At 38.6% G+C, this 14,401-nt stretch overlaps 1 protein-coding gene across 1 annotated transcript in view; it reads left to right on the top strand.

Moving 5' to 3' along the window:
* FAM53A (family with sequence similarity 53 member A) overlaps positions 1-14,401 on the top strand; it is a 72,365-nt gene that overhangs the window by 21,080 nt on the left and 36,884 nt on the right. The window contains exons 2-4 of the mRNA XM_075752689.1: positions 998-1,244; positions 8,793-8,847; positions 11,146-11,948. Coding sequence (XP_075608804.1) covers positions 1,167-1,244; positions 8,793-8,847; positions 11,146-11,948 — 936 coding nt within the window. The 5' untranslated portion in view covers positions 998-1,166. The remainder of the gene's footprint in view (positions 1-997; positions 1,245-8,792; positions 8,848-11,145; positions 11,949-14,401) is intronic.

Consider the following 14,401-nt stretch of genomic DNA (forward strand, 5'->3'; position numbering starts at 1 on the left):
AAGTGAATTTGAGAACTGTGGTGAGTCTGAAAGACTTGATAATAGAAGAAGGAAAATGAAGAAGCTGAAGTCCTGTGGATTTGTTCTGGTTCTTGAGAACTGGAAGAATGAGGTGGAGTTGAAGAAAGTACAGTGCTCCATTTGCTGTGGTAAAAATAACCAGCTAATAAAGACTTTTGGAAGACAGCAAGGAATGATACTGCAGCAGTTAAGGGTTAGTGATGCTGAGGGGAGAGAGAGAAGGGGGAAGCAATTATGTAGAGGATGTTTAAGATATAGAGGCAGCTGGTGAACCTACTGCTTTTGATTTAGATGACTGCTCACAGAACAAAGATGTCTAAGCTTTTGTCAGCGATGCTTTTACGTGTATGGTAATCTGTCCTGCTTACAAATTTAAGATCTGGTGTTTGCTGACAGGTAGCAATTACATAACCTTTAAAAAAGCAAAAAACACAGGGAATATATTAAAAGTAGCTGAGGGTTTGGAAAGTGGATAGAGCATTTGAGCTATCTGCTGCTCCGCTCTTTTTCAAAAGGATTTAGTGATGAAACAATATGGTAGAATGTCTTAAAGTGGCAAATAGTGCTAAACATACAGAACAGCATGATAGGTACCTGCATGTTTTGTGTGCTGTTGTAGTACACCTGGCCAAGACTTCAGTAATAATTTAAATGAGGGAAAACTGAAGTCTTTCCTTCTGCCTTGGATAAAAATCCTAGGTAGAATGAGTTTAATAGTAGGAAATGGCCAAATAATACCCTGATCTTTGCTATGTATGAGTCTCACCTCCCTTCTGAAGTTGTAATCAATGAAATCTCAATAGAAGTATTCTTTCCTGAATAGAGACATGTAATCTGAAATGCCAGGCAATAGAATTGGTCAGTCATATACTTACACGAACGAATGGCCTAAACACAAGTCTTGTTATTGCAACACTGTGATGCACAAAAGATTTTTTTTCCTGACTTTTCCTTCTTTTCTGCCTCAATTTTACAGAAAATCAGACATGATACACTGACAGCATTTGGAAATAGACTTTGGCAATAAGATGGAAGCATAAATCTCAAGACTTTAAACCAAAACAGAAATGGCTCATGAGTGTTGAAAGAAGAGACTGAAGAACATCCAACACTTCCGTGTGAGCAGTGGAAAAGGAGCAACTACCATGGTAACACTAATAACAGAAAAGCTGCAGAACCAGAGCTTGGATGATCTGACTTGTAAAACATACAGTATTAATCTGGTAAGGACCTACCAAAATAACATGTAATAAATGTGAAATGCAAAGTAGATTAAGAGTAACTCAAAACTATATAACAAATTCAAGAGTATAGATCAGGCAGAATTCAGCAATTTAGGTTAGAATTGGTTTGCAAGGTAGATGAGAATTGTAAGGGGGGAAAAAAGTGAAACTTCAGTGCGTGCTCTTTCTTGAAGTGATGTTTTCTTATTCTAATGTTCTCTTTAACATTACAGCTTCATTTTAAATAGCGAAAAGCCTGTTCTCTTCACAGAATAAAGTGTTCTAATGACTGAAAAGAATTATTGAAATTTCTGAGGATTCTCTTTTCCCTAACAAAAAAACACAAGTACTGGTATGTGGCCATCAAGTAAATACAGTTGAGCTAAAAGTCAGGTTGCTGACTACCAGAGTGTTTTTGATGCTAGTAGATCCTTACTTTATCAGTGTGTCAGGTGCCTGGTGCTCTGAGAAGTTTTGTAATATTTACTGGGTATTTTTTGCTCATTTAATCTGTGGGTCCATGGTGTGGTTCAAGTGTACTATTCAGATAAGGAATCAATCTCGTTTCACAAGTAAGCTGTGAAGAGAATAATCTACTCCAGAGTGAGTAATGCAAAACAGTCTCCCATCAATTTTGGGTGCCCACCTAAGAACCCTGAGATTGTATTCTTCATGTAATGCACTAGCCGTATTTCACTGACTTTAATTGTAATGGCAGCATTCTATAAGTCAAACTCTAGGGTACCAGTGGGACACCAGAAAAAAATTGATTTGATGAAATGTTGAAGTATTGTTCAACTCTAATTCTGTTATTTTTTAAAATAATTATGCAAGCGTTGAACCTGAAGCATGTTCAGTTACTTTAAGATTCTGCCTCTGTTGTAATTTGTACTTAAGTAGCTGAACTGCTTCCTTACTTATTTCACAAGCCCAAACCTGGTGAAACATATCCTGAGTGTGGTGGAGTTTGTGCACAAGCACCTGCAGTTCTCATATGTGAAGTGCTTGACCCTTTGTCCAATAAGGATGTTTTAATAGTAAATATCAATAAGATGCTTTTATTTTTAAAACTGTAACAGGTCTATTTAGAGTTCTTCTAATAACTTGTTTTTACTATCTTCACCTTAAATATGTGCTATTCCTGACAGGCAGGTGTAAGGTCTTGGAAGAATGTTAACTGTCTTAGAAGTGCTGACTCAGCTTGTGTTTATTTCAGCTAGCTTGATGAAACACTTGAGATTTGCAGTTTGTAGGAGAATCTGCTGTATTTCCGAACTGGCAAACTCATCACTTGTAACTAAACTCTGGGCCCAGGTGTGAGCCAATGATAATCTGTCACCAGTAGCAGTGCTTACCTCTAAACTTGTAGTTGCATCTTGTAATTTCTAGTTTTTGAGGCACCAAAGTTTGCATAAATTCAGAAACTGAGCTGTCCTTTTACTGACAGCCACTATAGATCTTGGACCAGAGACTTGTAAGAGCAGAGAAGGATGTATTAGTTCTCTTACACTGTGTGGAATCTATACAGGAGTGCGGTTGCATGCTGTAATGTGTTGTAGGTTGGTTGTTTTTTATTCCTGTCCTTATCTGTATGTACAATACAGCATGAAAAAAATGAGTGGAAGATGGCATATGATGTCTCATCAGTGGTTTCATCCCTACCCTTCTGTTCTTCTCCTTCATTAATCTATCAAGTAATTTGTTTTATAAATGCTTTGGTTCTTGCAGAAAATGGGTTCTGAGGCCAGGAACAGGTTCTGTTTGTACACAACGGCAGCTTGAAGAAGTGTGGAAAGTGAGGTGTGGAAATGGAGAAGCAAGTGTGAATAAGCGTGCATTTAGGTTGTTCCCTCCTAAAAAGGATTCACAGGAGCAAATGATGGCTTCTCAACTAGCATGTGAACCTAAGATAAAAAGTACACTTTTTCTACTAGTAAAGACAACTGCTAAATTTTAATAAGGGAAGAAGATTGCCAGTGGAGGTCTTGAATCAGCTGTAGCATGTAAGAATTCTGGGCAAGAAGTTCAGGTTAAGGCCGTAGTTTCTTCTAGTAGCAACAGTGATTTAGAGCAATTGTGAGATGGTCTTGCCTGCACCTTTCATTACTTGTGCTGGCACAAAGTTCTGTGGGACCGTGGGGTGAATCATCTTGTGAGCTGACTGAGGATTAAGACTCACCTTTCTTGCCCAGGTTAATGTTAACCCTTATCAGTGTCCTGATACTTTTTACAGTGCGTCTGCGCAAGTGCTGGTCTTGGCACAAATAGATAAAATAGCTGGGGAAAAACTATTCTGTAACACAACTCACGAATGAGGGTTGTAAAAGAAAGAATAAATACCTCTTTCAAAGCTATTTACCTTCTAGCTAGCCAAGCTGGGCATAAGGACAACATGTGCAGGACATAGTATGCCTCTTTGTGTAAGCTGTATGATGACCAAGTACCTTTCTGTGATGCATTGACCCTGGCTGGAGACCAGGCACCCACCAAAGCTGCTCTATCACTCCATGCCTCAACTGGGCAGGGGAGAGAAAATACAATAAAACGCTCATGGGTCAAGATAAGGACAGGGGGAGATCATTCACCTGTTGCTTGAGTATGTTGTAAAACACTGGTTGTAGCATCTTTTACTGCTCTGTTAGAAGACATGCTAATTTTCCAAGCTGGTGTCATTCATTTGGCCTGTGTGTGCTCAGTTACCTTGTACAGTCTTGTGCTGCACCTGCCTTCAGAAAAAACAAATTATTTGGTTTCCTGCTATAGAAGCAGGAAGGTTGTTCTAAGGTTTTATCTCAAGTGGGCATGACAGCTCACAAGGTAGAATAGTATCCCTGGTTGGTTGACTACCTCACAACAGTGAGATGTTCTGCGAGCATCCCATGGCTTTCATGAGTTGACAGCATTATTAAATCAAATTGTTCAAAGAAATAGAGGCCAACTTAGATCTCTTGAATCTTAAGAGTCTTGAGGGTTTTTCTGCGTGTTCTGGCTAAGCTTGTATTTTTTGGGTATTTGTGTAGAAGCTAGTATTGGTTTATGAAGTGTGAGATGCAAGACTTCAAGGCATGATATTAAGAAGGAAATGCAAGCATCTCCAGACAAGCGTTTGTGGAATGAAGAAGTTCTTCTATAACCCCTTCTACGCATGTGGGTTTCCACTATTTTTATTTTTTTATGAAGCTGATATGTGTTGAAAGACTTAGAATTGGGCTGACTTCCTTGGATGGAAAAAGCCACTAGCTGAAAGACTTGAGGGCTGAGTCTAAGATGTGACTTGACTCAATCACTTCTTCACATTCTGAGAAGAGGTCAAATGCTTCTGACTACTTCCTATCTAGTCATGTTTGGAAGATATTTGGTAGAGATGGAGATCTGGCATGGCCCATTCAAACAATGAAAGTCACGTCTCTCTGGTGATGGTTAAATTAGTACTTCAGTAACAAACACTGGCTTTCCTGTGGTTTGGGAAGAATGCTGATAAATTGGAGGAACTCAAATATACTTGGAAACTGGAGAAAATGTCTTGAAAATAAAGAAATTAAATTTTAAATTATGAAGATCAAGAAGTCATTCTGAGAATAACCAGGGGGATATAGCACAGGCTGTGAAGTTCTTAATGTAGTAGATTGGAGTGTATGTAGAACAGCCAGAGTTATTTTTGTTACAGTTGGGTTTTTGCTAGCAAAGAACACTTTCTAAATTTCTGATGTAAATTATAATTCATTGTCACTCACTTGCGTGCCTCTTCCATTTACTCAGTTCAAGGCTAAGTGTCTTGCTAAGTGAATATTTTAACGAAAGAACAGCTGCTAAGGCTCAATAAACCAACCAAAACTTGCAGCACTGTCCTAAATGTCATGCCACGCAATTCCTTTCCTTTTGAGCATTGTCTCTTCGAATGCACAAAAGAAGTTCTACTTTTGAACAAGCGTTTCAAAATAGGTCCACTTTCTTGCATGAAGCAAATAATTCCAACCTTCAGCGAAACTTGTAGTTTCATTGTTTTGTGTGTCTCTGTCTTAAAATGTGCTTTTCTTTTCCTGGAAAGTTCTCAAGAGGCATCAGATCTTGGTGGCTTTTTTTAAGATATATTCAAAAAGCAGTGGTTGGAAGATGAACGTGCGTGACCCCTTGAGTTTCTTCTTCAGGGAAATGACCTTGTTGAATAATTTGGCCTTCTTCTAAGGAAGACTTCCTTCACGCAGAGGGTAGCAGACTTCCCTGTCAAGGTTCTTAGCAGTTGCAGTATCTTCTCGTTCATAATCATAAAAAAAGCACTCTTCGTTAAGGAAGCTTCAGGTAGATGATAGCACAAAGGGAATGAATGGGGGAGGGTAGAGCATAGCCAGCCCAGGAGAGCTGATAAACTGGTTCAGTGCCCTGTTACAGTAATATCTAGTGGGACTTCTGCCATGTGCTGTATAGATAAAAAGATCCTCCCTCCTATAAACAATTTACAGCCTGATAGGGTCTACTCAAGTTTGTACTTCTAGATATCATTAAAATACACTACCAGATAGTATGTCCAAGTATTTTTAGTTTCAGTTAGTGAAAGCCAACTATATATCATAAAGAAGATTCTATACTTATTCTCCCCTTAGTAACCCTTATTTCACTGCCTTGAGCTTTTACTGGAAATAGTGCAGACTACCGTCCTTTTTCCACATATGATGTCATGTGTGACTTTCTTAGGGTTTTTGGTCTGAATCTCCAAAGAATTAGTGCTTTTCTTGTAACTTAACAGGATTCTGTATAAATGATCACTTAAGAGAACAGGTTGTGGTTGTAATATCTAATATAGAACTGAGCATTGACTTCATTAGAAGCTGATCAGAAATAGCTGTAACGACGGGGTTGCTGTCTGGGTTAGAGAACATTGCAGTTCTCTGTAGTACAGACGATCTGTGTGTATGTGATCCTGCTTCTTTCATGCCCCCCTTGAAAAATGCTTTCAGTGCTTTGCAGCTTTCAAAGATGTAGTAGTTTAGTCTCCATCTGATAGACAAGGCTTTTTGAGGTGGTTAAAGCACAGGTAATCAAATAACTTAAACATTTGTGAAGAAAACCTTGTTAAAGGTACATTTGGCTGAGAACTAATTGTAAAAACTAAGTATCAATCTAATAATTGCCACATGGGATTGTTCTTGAGGCTCTTGATCAGAGCTCTGGAGCACCTCTCCTATGAGGACAGGCTGAGAGAGTTGGGGTTGTTCAGCCTGAAGAAGAGAGGGCTCCAGGGAGACCTTATAGCAGCCTTCCAGTATGTAACGGGGCCTACAAGAATCATAGAATCATTTTGGTTGGAAAAGACCTTTAAGATCATCAAGTCCAACAAGAAGAGTGGAGAGGGACTGTTTACAAGGGCATGTAGGGATAGGACAAGGGGGGAATGGCCTTAAGCTGAAGAAGGGGAGATTTAGATTAGCTATTAGCAAGAAATTCTTCCCTGTGAGGGTGGTGAGGCACGGGCACAGTTGCCCAGAGAAGCTGTGGATGCCCCATCCCTGGAAGTATTCAAGACCAGGTTGGACGGGGCTTTGGGCAACGTGGTCTAGTGGAGGGTGTCCCTGCCCATGGCGGGGGGGGTTGGAACTAGATGGACTTTGAGGTCCCTTCCAACCCAAACCATTGTGATTCTATGATTCTGTTCCTTGTAAGCATCAAAGATCTTAGCCTGTGTGAATAGTCTATTAAACATTCCTAATTACTACGTTATGATTAAGTCATTCTTACTGCCATTTTCCATGTGTTTCAAGACCTGTTAGCTTTAAGGCAGTTTGACACAGAATTCTGTTCCAAAAACTTCTTTTCCTTAGCTACTAGCTGATAGTGGAATAGGTTAGTATTGGCTTTCATTTCGGGAAAACTGGAGAGGGAGGAATTTGCTGAAAAAACGTTATCTTTAAGTCTCTAATTTGTTTGTTTCTCCTTCAGGGACAGCTGAAGTGTAACTATTACTGTTATCTTAATGTGCTCTTGTGTTCTGTATGATACCTTAGTAGCTGTTGAAACGATTGATACTAGGTTTTAAAAAGTGTATACTATATAACTGGCAACTGCAGTTATGAAAAGCAAAGTGGTACAAGTGCTGCTCCTGCTGTCAAGTTGCAGACTTCAGATGGTTTGAATAGGGCTAATTAACTGCAAATCTGATGGAGATTCAAACTGGGGGTTCTGCTGTTTACTTAAAGTAGCCTTCATTAAAAGGAAGTTATAAATGCATCTACAGATGGAAATGTCAAGTAAAAATCAAATGGCTTGTCTGATATGCAGACGTTGATAAAAAATAAGATTAAAAAAGTCTGATTGCTGTCCTATCCTTTCATCAGTGCCATTATTTCCTACCTCTAAAACAATAACACTGAGGGAATATTACCATAGCTTAGCGTTTGTATCTTATGTGTGGGGCTCAAGGATATAAAGTTGTCACTAGCACTCTGTGTGCTGCTATACAGCAAGAAATAAAAGCTTTGTAGCCCAAGGATGTTTGTTTAAAAATTGACTTTGTATCTGGAAAGGAAGTGTATGTACAATGTTATCTTCTTTGGCTATACACAAAAAGCAGTGTTCACATAAAGTGTGTTGCTCTCTTGAAGCAATCTTCCTCTCCAGCCTGAGGTGGTGATGGGGAAATAAATAATGACCCTTGGGCTCTGACAGAGCCTTAAGCTATTTATTTATAACTGCTTCATAGGAGGGTGGATAGCAAGCTCTATTCTTGGTCTGAGAAATCTAGACCCTTTAAGAATGCCTTTGTAGTAATATTTTTCTAGGTAAAATTAGTTAAGAAAATAGAAAACATTTTACATAGAAACTTGTCTTACTGTGCAGATGCTGCTGATGAAGCATAATCACAAGTTCTGAAGCCCTTTACACACAAACCTTGTTTTAAGCATGGCTTTTACATTGTTTCCAACTAGTGAACCGTCATCAATGAACTGTTACTTCAAAAACTGTCAGTCTGCAAAAGATGATTTTTGGATAGGAAAAATTTTTTTTAATGGCACTTTTACTTTTAAGAAGTAAGAAAACATTTTCTTATACTGAATATAAGAAAATGTAAAGTACAAGTAAAGCCTGATTGTCCCAAATTAAGAGCTTGTATATTTAATTTGGATAAAGCTATTCCTGTCTCTTAGTTTAAGATGAAGTGTTTTGCCATTTAGCCTTAAGATTGAAAATGGAACCCAATTGTTAGAGCATAATTTCCTCACCACTAAAATGAGAATTGGATCAAAGCTTTTTCATTAAGGGTGAATTATTGCTCTTAATTTTGCAGTTTATTCGCATGGGCTAATGTTGCAGCTTTTGAAACAGTTTTTGTGATACTTAGCAGTATATCAGAAAACATGACAAAAACCTAGATGCCAGAGGTTTTATTTATAATGATCAGCTGTTCAGGAATTTCAAGATACCTAGCAAAACCCTGTCCTTTTAAAGACGTTTTTAAATGCACTTATAGGGAAACTGAAAACTGCACACAATTTCCTTGAGGTGTATGCTGACTCTTTCTCACAGTTAAAACTTTTTTTTTCTGATTGATTTCAGTACTCATCTGAGAAGCTGAACAAAAGTGGCAGCTTGTTCCCTTTCGAAATCAACGGTAAGTTCTTCAGAAACCTTAGCTGTGTTTTACTGAGGTAATTGGTATAGCAAGCAGCCTTTCTTTTGTAAATAAGGTGAGGGGGATGGAGCATGCTGTTGTAGAGCCTGCTGGTTTAAGCTGGTCTTTGAACAATACTGGGAATAGCTGGTTGTTAGTTTTGTACTTTGTGATCTGTTTTGCATAGTAAAAGCCCTTGTAACACGTTTTTTTTTATTGGTTCAATATCTGCTGTGGTGTACAGAAGCACAGCAATGCTGTCTGTCATGTTAAACATTTCTTCAGGTTCCTCAGCTAACGGAAAGCTCTCACTTCTTTACACACTTCTTACATGCCACATAGAATATCCAGTATGATACAAATCATAAATTGAAGTTCAGTGCCTTCATACAAGTGTTACTTGCTTTTTCCCCTCTTGATCTTACTAGAATAAAAGTTGTATCTAGCAAAAATAAAAATGCCACTTTATTAATATGTAAACTTGGAACTGCTTTATAAGGGATGGACTTGAAATTTTGCATATTCTGTCATGCCTTTAAGCATGGAGGATTTTTATTTGCTCACTGGGATTCCCCATAAAATGTGAATCTTGGTTTGTGTGAGTTTTCAAAGGGAAATGGTAATTTATCTTAAATGTCATTAGCATGTGAACAATTAAAACACATGTGCAACTCTTGACTTTTTTTACAGTAAACTTTAAACCAACCTTCCAGCCTGGGAGAAAGCTTCCTAAGGATTTTTAAAAATCAGGCCAGTCCAAGCTAGCAAATTGTCCTACAGTTAGATGCTAGGAGTTTCAAACATTTTCTGGATCCCATTGTGTTGGCTATTTTACTTGCATTGAATTATGGATGGTCCCTGCCTTGAAGAGCTTACATGCTTAAGGCAAAGCACAGTATGTGGTTGTACCCATCTGAAAGAATGGAGGAGGAAGGACAGAGGAATTCTAATAAAACATGTTGTTTGAATAGGCCAGCTGTCTGCACAGTTAAATGATTTTGAGACAATAGGGTGTTCTTTAAATAAGATCCAAATAAACAGGATAATCCATGACATACTTTGGGCATGGAACACATACAGCTATTTGGGTTTGCAACTTTTACAGCTACTCAGCAAATCTTTTATCTGTTGATTACTCTAAAATTTAGTTTAGACAGCCAACTGTAAGAATATACAAATATTTAATGTTTAGGCTATATCTAGGTTCTTAAAATAGATGTAGGGAAAAACTTGGTATTTAAAATATTCTTTCTTTAAAGCTGGGATAAGTGAAACTTACTGGGCTAATTGGTTTAAATTAGCAAATTTTCAAACCAAGCATGAAGCACTGTTAACTGGCCAACAGTTTTGCTGCTTTTCAATTTGCAAATCCAAAGTCTGCTGTAGTCCTTACACTTCATTGTATAATGTGGAGGAACAGCTGTAAAATGTGCAGAATGTTCTCAAAGAAATGCTTTACAAAAGAGTGAGGGGCTTCGGTGGCAGACTGCTTTTAACCCAGCATTGCCACTTCAGATGAGAAGTTGTGCACTATGGGTTATGTCTGTATTCACAGTAAAACTTGCAGGAGGTTCTTAAGGGATACTCACTTTATTTTATGCATTGAATTAAGATTTTTTTTTTCTTACGCTTTCTTTTTTGCTCATATTCAATCTGCAGTCTGATTTAACTTTCTACTGTTTCTAATTTAAAGTAAAGCTTTTCACACCACAGAATGTGAACACCCATCTCTGAAACTTTTCTTTAGTAAGATATTCGTAATAGAAAGGCATAACAGCCAAATGAGGGACAGCAGTCTACAAAGAGATCATCCTGCTCTTTTATTTAAAAAAAAAAAAACACAAAACACAAAACATATATTTTTTTTTTTTCCCCCCTTGTGGGTTCTCACATTTCTTGTTAATCCATTTTGGTTGTACCTTAGGCTGTTCACTGTTCCAGGTTTTAATTATGGTATATGCTACGCGCTAGGAAGCAGGTCAGGAAGCTGTCCCTGTTGCTCACTAAGAAACACAGTGCTATAATATTTCAGTATACAGGAAGAAGCATTAACAAAGTACATATATACTGGAATGCCTGGATTGGCTCCTGAAATACTTTAGTCCTCATGTCTTTGGAATTTTCTACCTTTTTTAAATGAATATGCAACTATAGTGTGAAATCTTGATTAAGTGCTGGGTATTTGTGGCTCATCCTTCTAAGCTTGAGTTTGATTCATTGCTTTGCATTAAGCTAGGTTTAAAACAAATTGTCTTTTTCCTTTGCATCTTTCACCTTTTGTCTTTCTTTTGTTTTCAGAAGAGTCTCCTTGGAAAGCTTTAAATGGGGGTTGCCCAATCCAGACTGACACAACGAGGAATTCAGCTTACCCTTTCCCAGTGTGCCCATTCAGCACCGGCACTGCCAGTAATGGTAGTCTGCAGTGGCAGCAGGAATCTTCCAGTACGTCTATGGTGTCAGGATGGATAAGTGAATTAAACCTTAATGAAAACTCGGGTCAACCCTTGGCACCACCAACAAAACGCCATTGCAGGTCCCTCTCTGAGCCAGATGAGCTGGCTCGCTGTCGGTCACCATGGAAGCCTGGCAATTCAAAGGTTTGGACTCCCGTGTCAAAGAGACGGTGTAATAGCGGCGGTAGCGCTACTTTGCAACGCTGCAACAGTCACGGAAGTGCAACCTTACAGAGAAGCACAAGCATCAGTCTGCCACAAAACATACTGTCGCTAAATAACATCTTCACTATCACCAGCTTCAACACATCACCAGTACCCAGACCTTCCTCTGCCAGCAGTGGGTTTGTGGACAGTAGCGAGGGCAGCACGAGCTCAAGTACCCGCTGGAATTCCGGAGGCCCTTGTGACTTTAACCCAAGGCGCCGCCTCTCCCTCTCCCAGGAGCACATCACCGAGACGGGAAATCTCTTGCCTTCAGCCAACAGCACTCCCACCTCCACACCCGAGCTCAGTCGGCGTCAGGGCTTGTTGAGATGCCGCTCTCAGCCTTGCGTTCTGAATGAAAAGAAAAGCCGGCTAAAGCGCAGACGGGAGGAGGATGTACGATGGAACAGACCATCGTTAGACTTTTTTAAAATGACACGGGTGAGATTTTACTTTCCTCAGTGTGTGAAGGGAACTCTTGCAGAAAGGCTGTCTCTAGATAAATTGCACTAATTTAGTTGTCAGATTTGCTTGTGTTCTTGTACTGATATGTATCACCTTCAGTGGTATAGCAGGCTACTTATACTTGTCAGTGCTATACCCTATAGCAACTTATTTACCTTTTGCTCCCAGTTCTTGAAGTCTACTCTACTTGATACAGAGTACAAACAGCTAGGAAATGATGCTTGAAGCAGAGGCCAAAGAAAAATGGCTTGTTTTTAAAATGCAAGGAAGCCAGGGTAGCAAAAAAGTTATGCCACTGTGTTCCCTGAGAACAGCGTGCAATGGTTTCTAAGTGATCTTGGTGTAAATCTGCTTGGTTGAGCCTCCCCTTAGAGACTGAGTAGTTCCGTAAAGCTAAGTAAGAGTGGGCAAACACCTGTATAAATGAATTAACTAAAGAAACTGCTAATAAGCAGTTAGAAATAGTGTTCTAATATGGCAATTGCAGATGCTCCAGTTCGAGAGTGCTGTTTTACTCTAGGAATTATTCTTGCATCCTCACATGAGAGTAAAGGTACTGATTTGAAAATTAGTAAACCTCAGTTCTTGCCTGTGCTTTGCACGTAATGCAAATGCATGCACACAGCTCGTTTTTCAAAGCTGCTGTGTCCAGAGGCAACTGCCACAGTTTAAAACATGAAGATGCTCAGTTTCTGTAGATGTACAACTGAGTCTTGCATTATGGTCAGAAAACGCTCTATACTTGTAAGAATATAATCCTACTGCCTTCAGTAGATACCAGACTCAGAGGTTTGTGTGAGTCGATCTGTTAAGAGCAGTGAGGAGGAGGCAGTTTGCAGAAGTAGCAATAAAAATGTAAGGAAAGGAAATAATTCTGCACCAGTGACGCTGCATTTGATGTACTGTGCAAAAGAAAAGCTGAACAGGTTTGGATGCTGCCTAAAATGTCCAGTTTGGTACCTGGGTATTAGTAGGCTTTACATAAAAATGCATGGGAAAAATACTAGTAAGATACTGGAACTGAACTATCTGCTGCAGGATATTCACTGAGTTAACTAGTTTATGTCTGCTTAGCTAAAAGTCTGTATGATGTCATCTGTACTCTTATACCTTTGTAAGACAACTTCTAGCTTAAAGGATTTTATTCTTTAAAAAAATGTGGCTTTTTTGCAAAGCTGTGCGATAGATAATTGGGTGGCAAGCCATACAGAGTGACTTGCTTCCTGACAAGGTTGATAACCAGTTCTGTTCAAGATAGGAGTAGATACTGTTCTGAATTTTGGTTAAGATGCAGGCTTGCTGGTTAGCTGATCAGATCTTACCTGCTTCTCTGTGTTAATCACTACTGAGATTAGTTGGCTAATCTAGTCCAGAAATATTAGTGGATTTGCCTTCCAACTGCCTGTGTGGTCTGATGCAGGTTTCTTTACTTAAATAGAATGTAAAATTTAAAACCTGCTCCTTTCTTGGCTAGACTTGCTGCTTGTATTACTCAAGTTTTGGAGGTGAGGTGCAATATTTTGGACTGGCAGAATTATTTCTGTTGATCAGATGTTATATCTTCTAAATAATCCATATAATAGTATGTATGGAGCAGAGCTGATACAGCCCATGTCTACGGGGTTTTAGCTATTTAGATTTGCTGCTGAATTGAAGTGTACATGAGACTAGTATTCAGCCAGTCTTGATCACTTTTTCCTGTAAGACCTATTTTGAAATGATGTTTTCTCAATAAGCTGAGTAGTTTATGCAACAAAGTTCATTTTACAGTGTCAAGGCCTGATAGTTTTGGTTTTTCCAGCTCTTTCAGTGGAATCTTCCTATAAAGATACAACTGTGTATTTAATCAAAGGCACAAAGTATAGTTTGGAAATACATCAGCTTTCAAACATGCTAAACTTTAATGAAAACATCTGTTTAAAAACCCAGCAAGTACTGAAAACATTTGAAGTAAAAATTGAATTAAGTTTTCAAGAAATGTTGGGAGATTTTTAGAATGGCAGCTTGTTTACCCATTACTTGTTAGAAGTCTTGTATTTCTTTGTTGCCTACCTTCTCCCCATGCCCCAAATCCTGGCAGATGTATAATGCTTTGAAACTTATATCATGGTCTTAAATGTTTCTCTCTAAACTTAAACAAAATCACTGCTGAGCAAAATATTATGAGCTAATACTACAGAAGACTTGTTTTAAAGTGTCATACAAGGAGATGTGGATGTGTCCTATATCTTCATATACCTCAGTGAAGATCAGGACTACAATAAGGGGAAGTTCAGTAAGACCTCTCTCATGTATTTTGGTGGCTCCTTATTGTTTAGAAAAATACTTTTTCTATGATTTCAAATTCACTTCTAAGTCAGTTTATGAAAGACCTATGTTGAAAGCAAGCGCTTTTAAGGATTTTGATTCTAAGCTTTATTCCAAATGTT

This window comes from Balearica regulorum, chromosome 4 (assembly GCF_011004875.1).
Source record: "Balearica regulorum gibbericeps isolate bBalReg1 chromosome 4, bBalReg1.pri, whole genome shotgun sequence".
In the NCBI taxonomy this organism is placed as follows: domain Eukaryota; kingdom Metazoa; phylum Chordata; class Aves; order Gruiformes; family Gruidae; genus Balearica; species Balearica regulorum.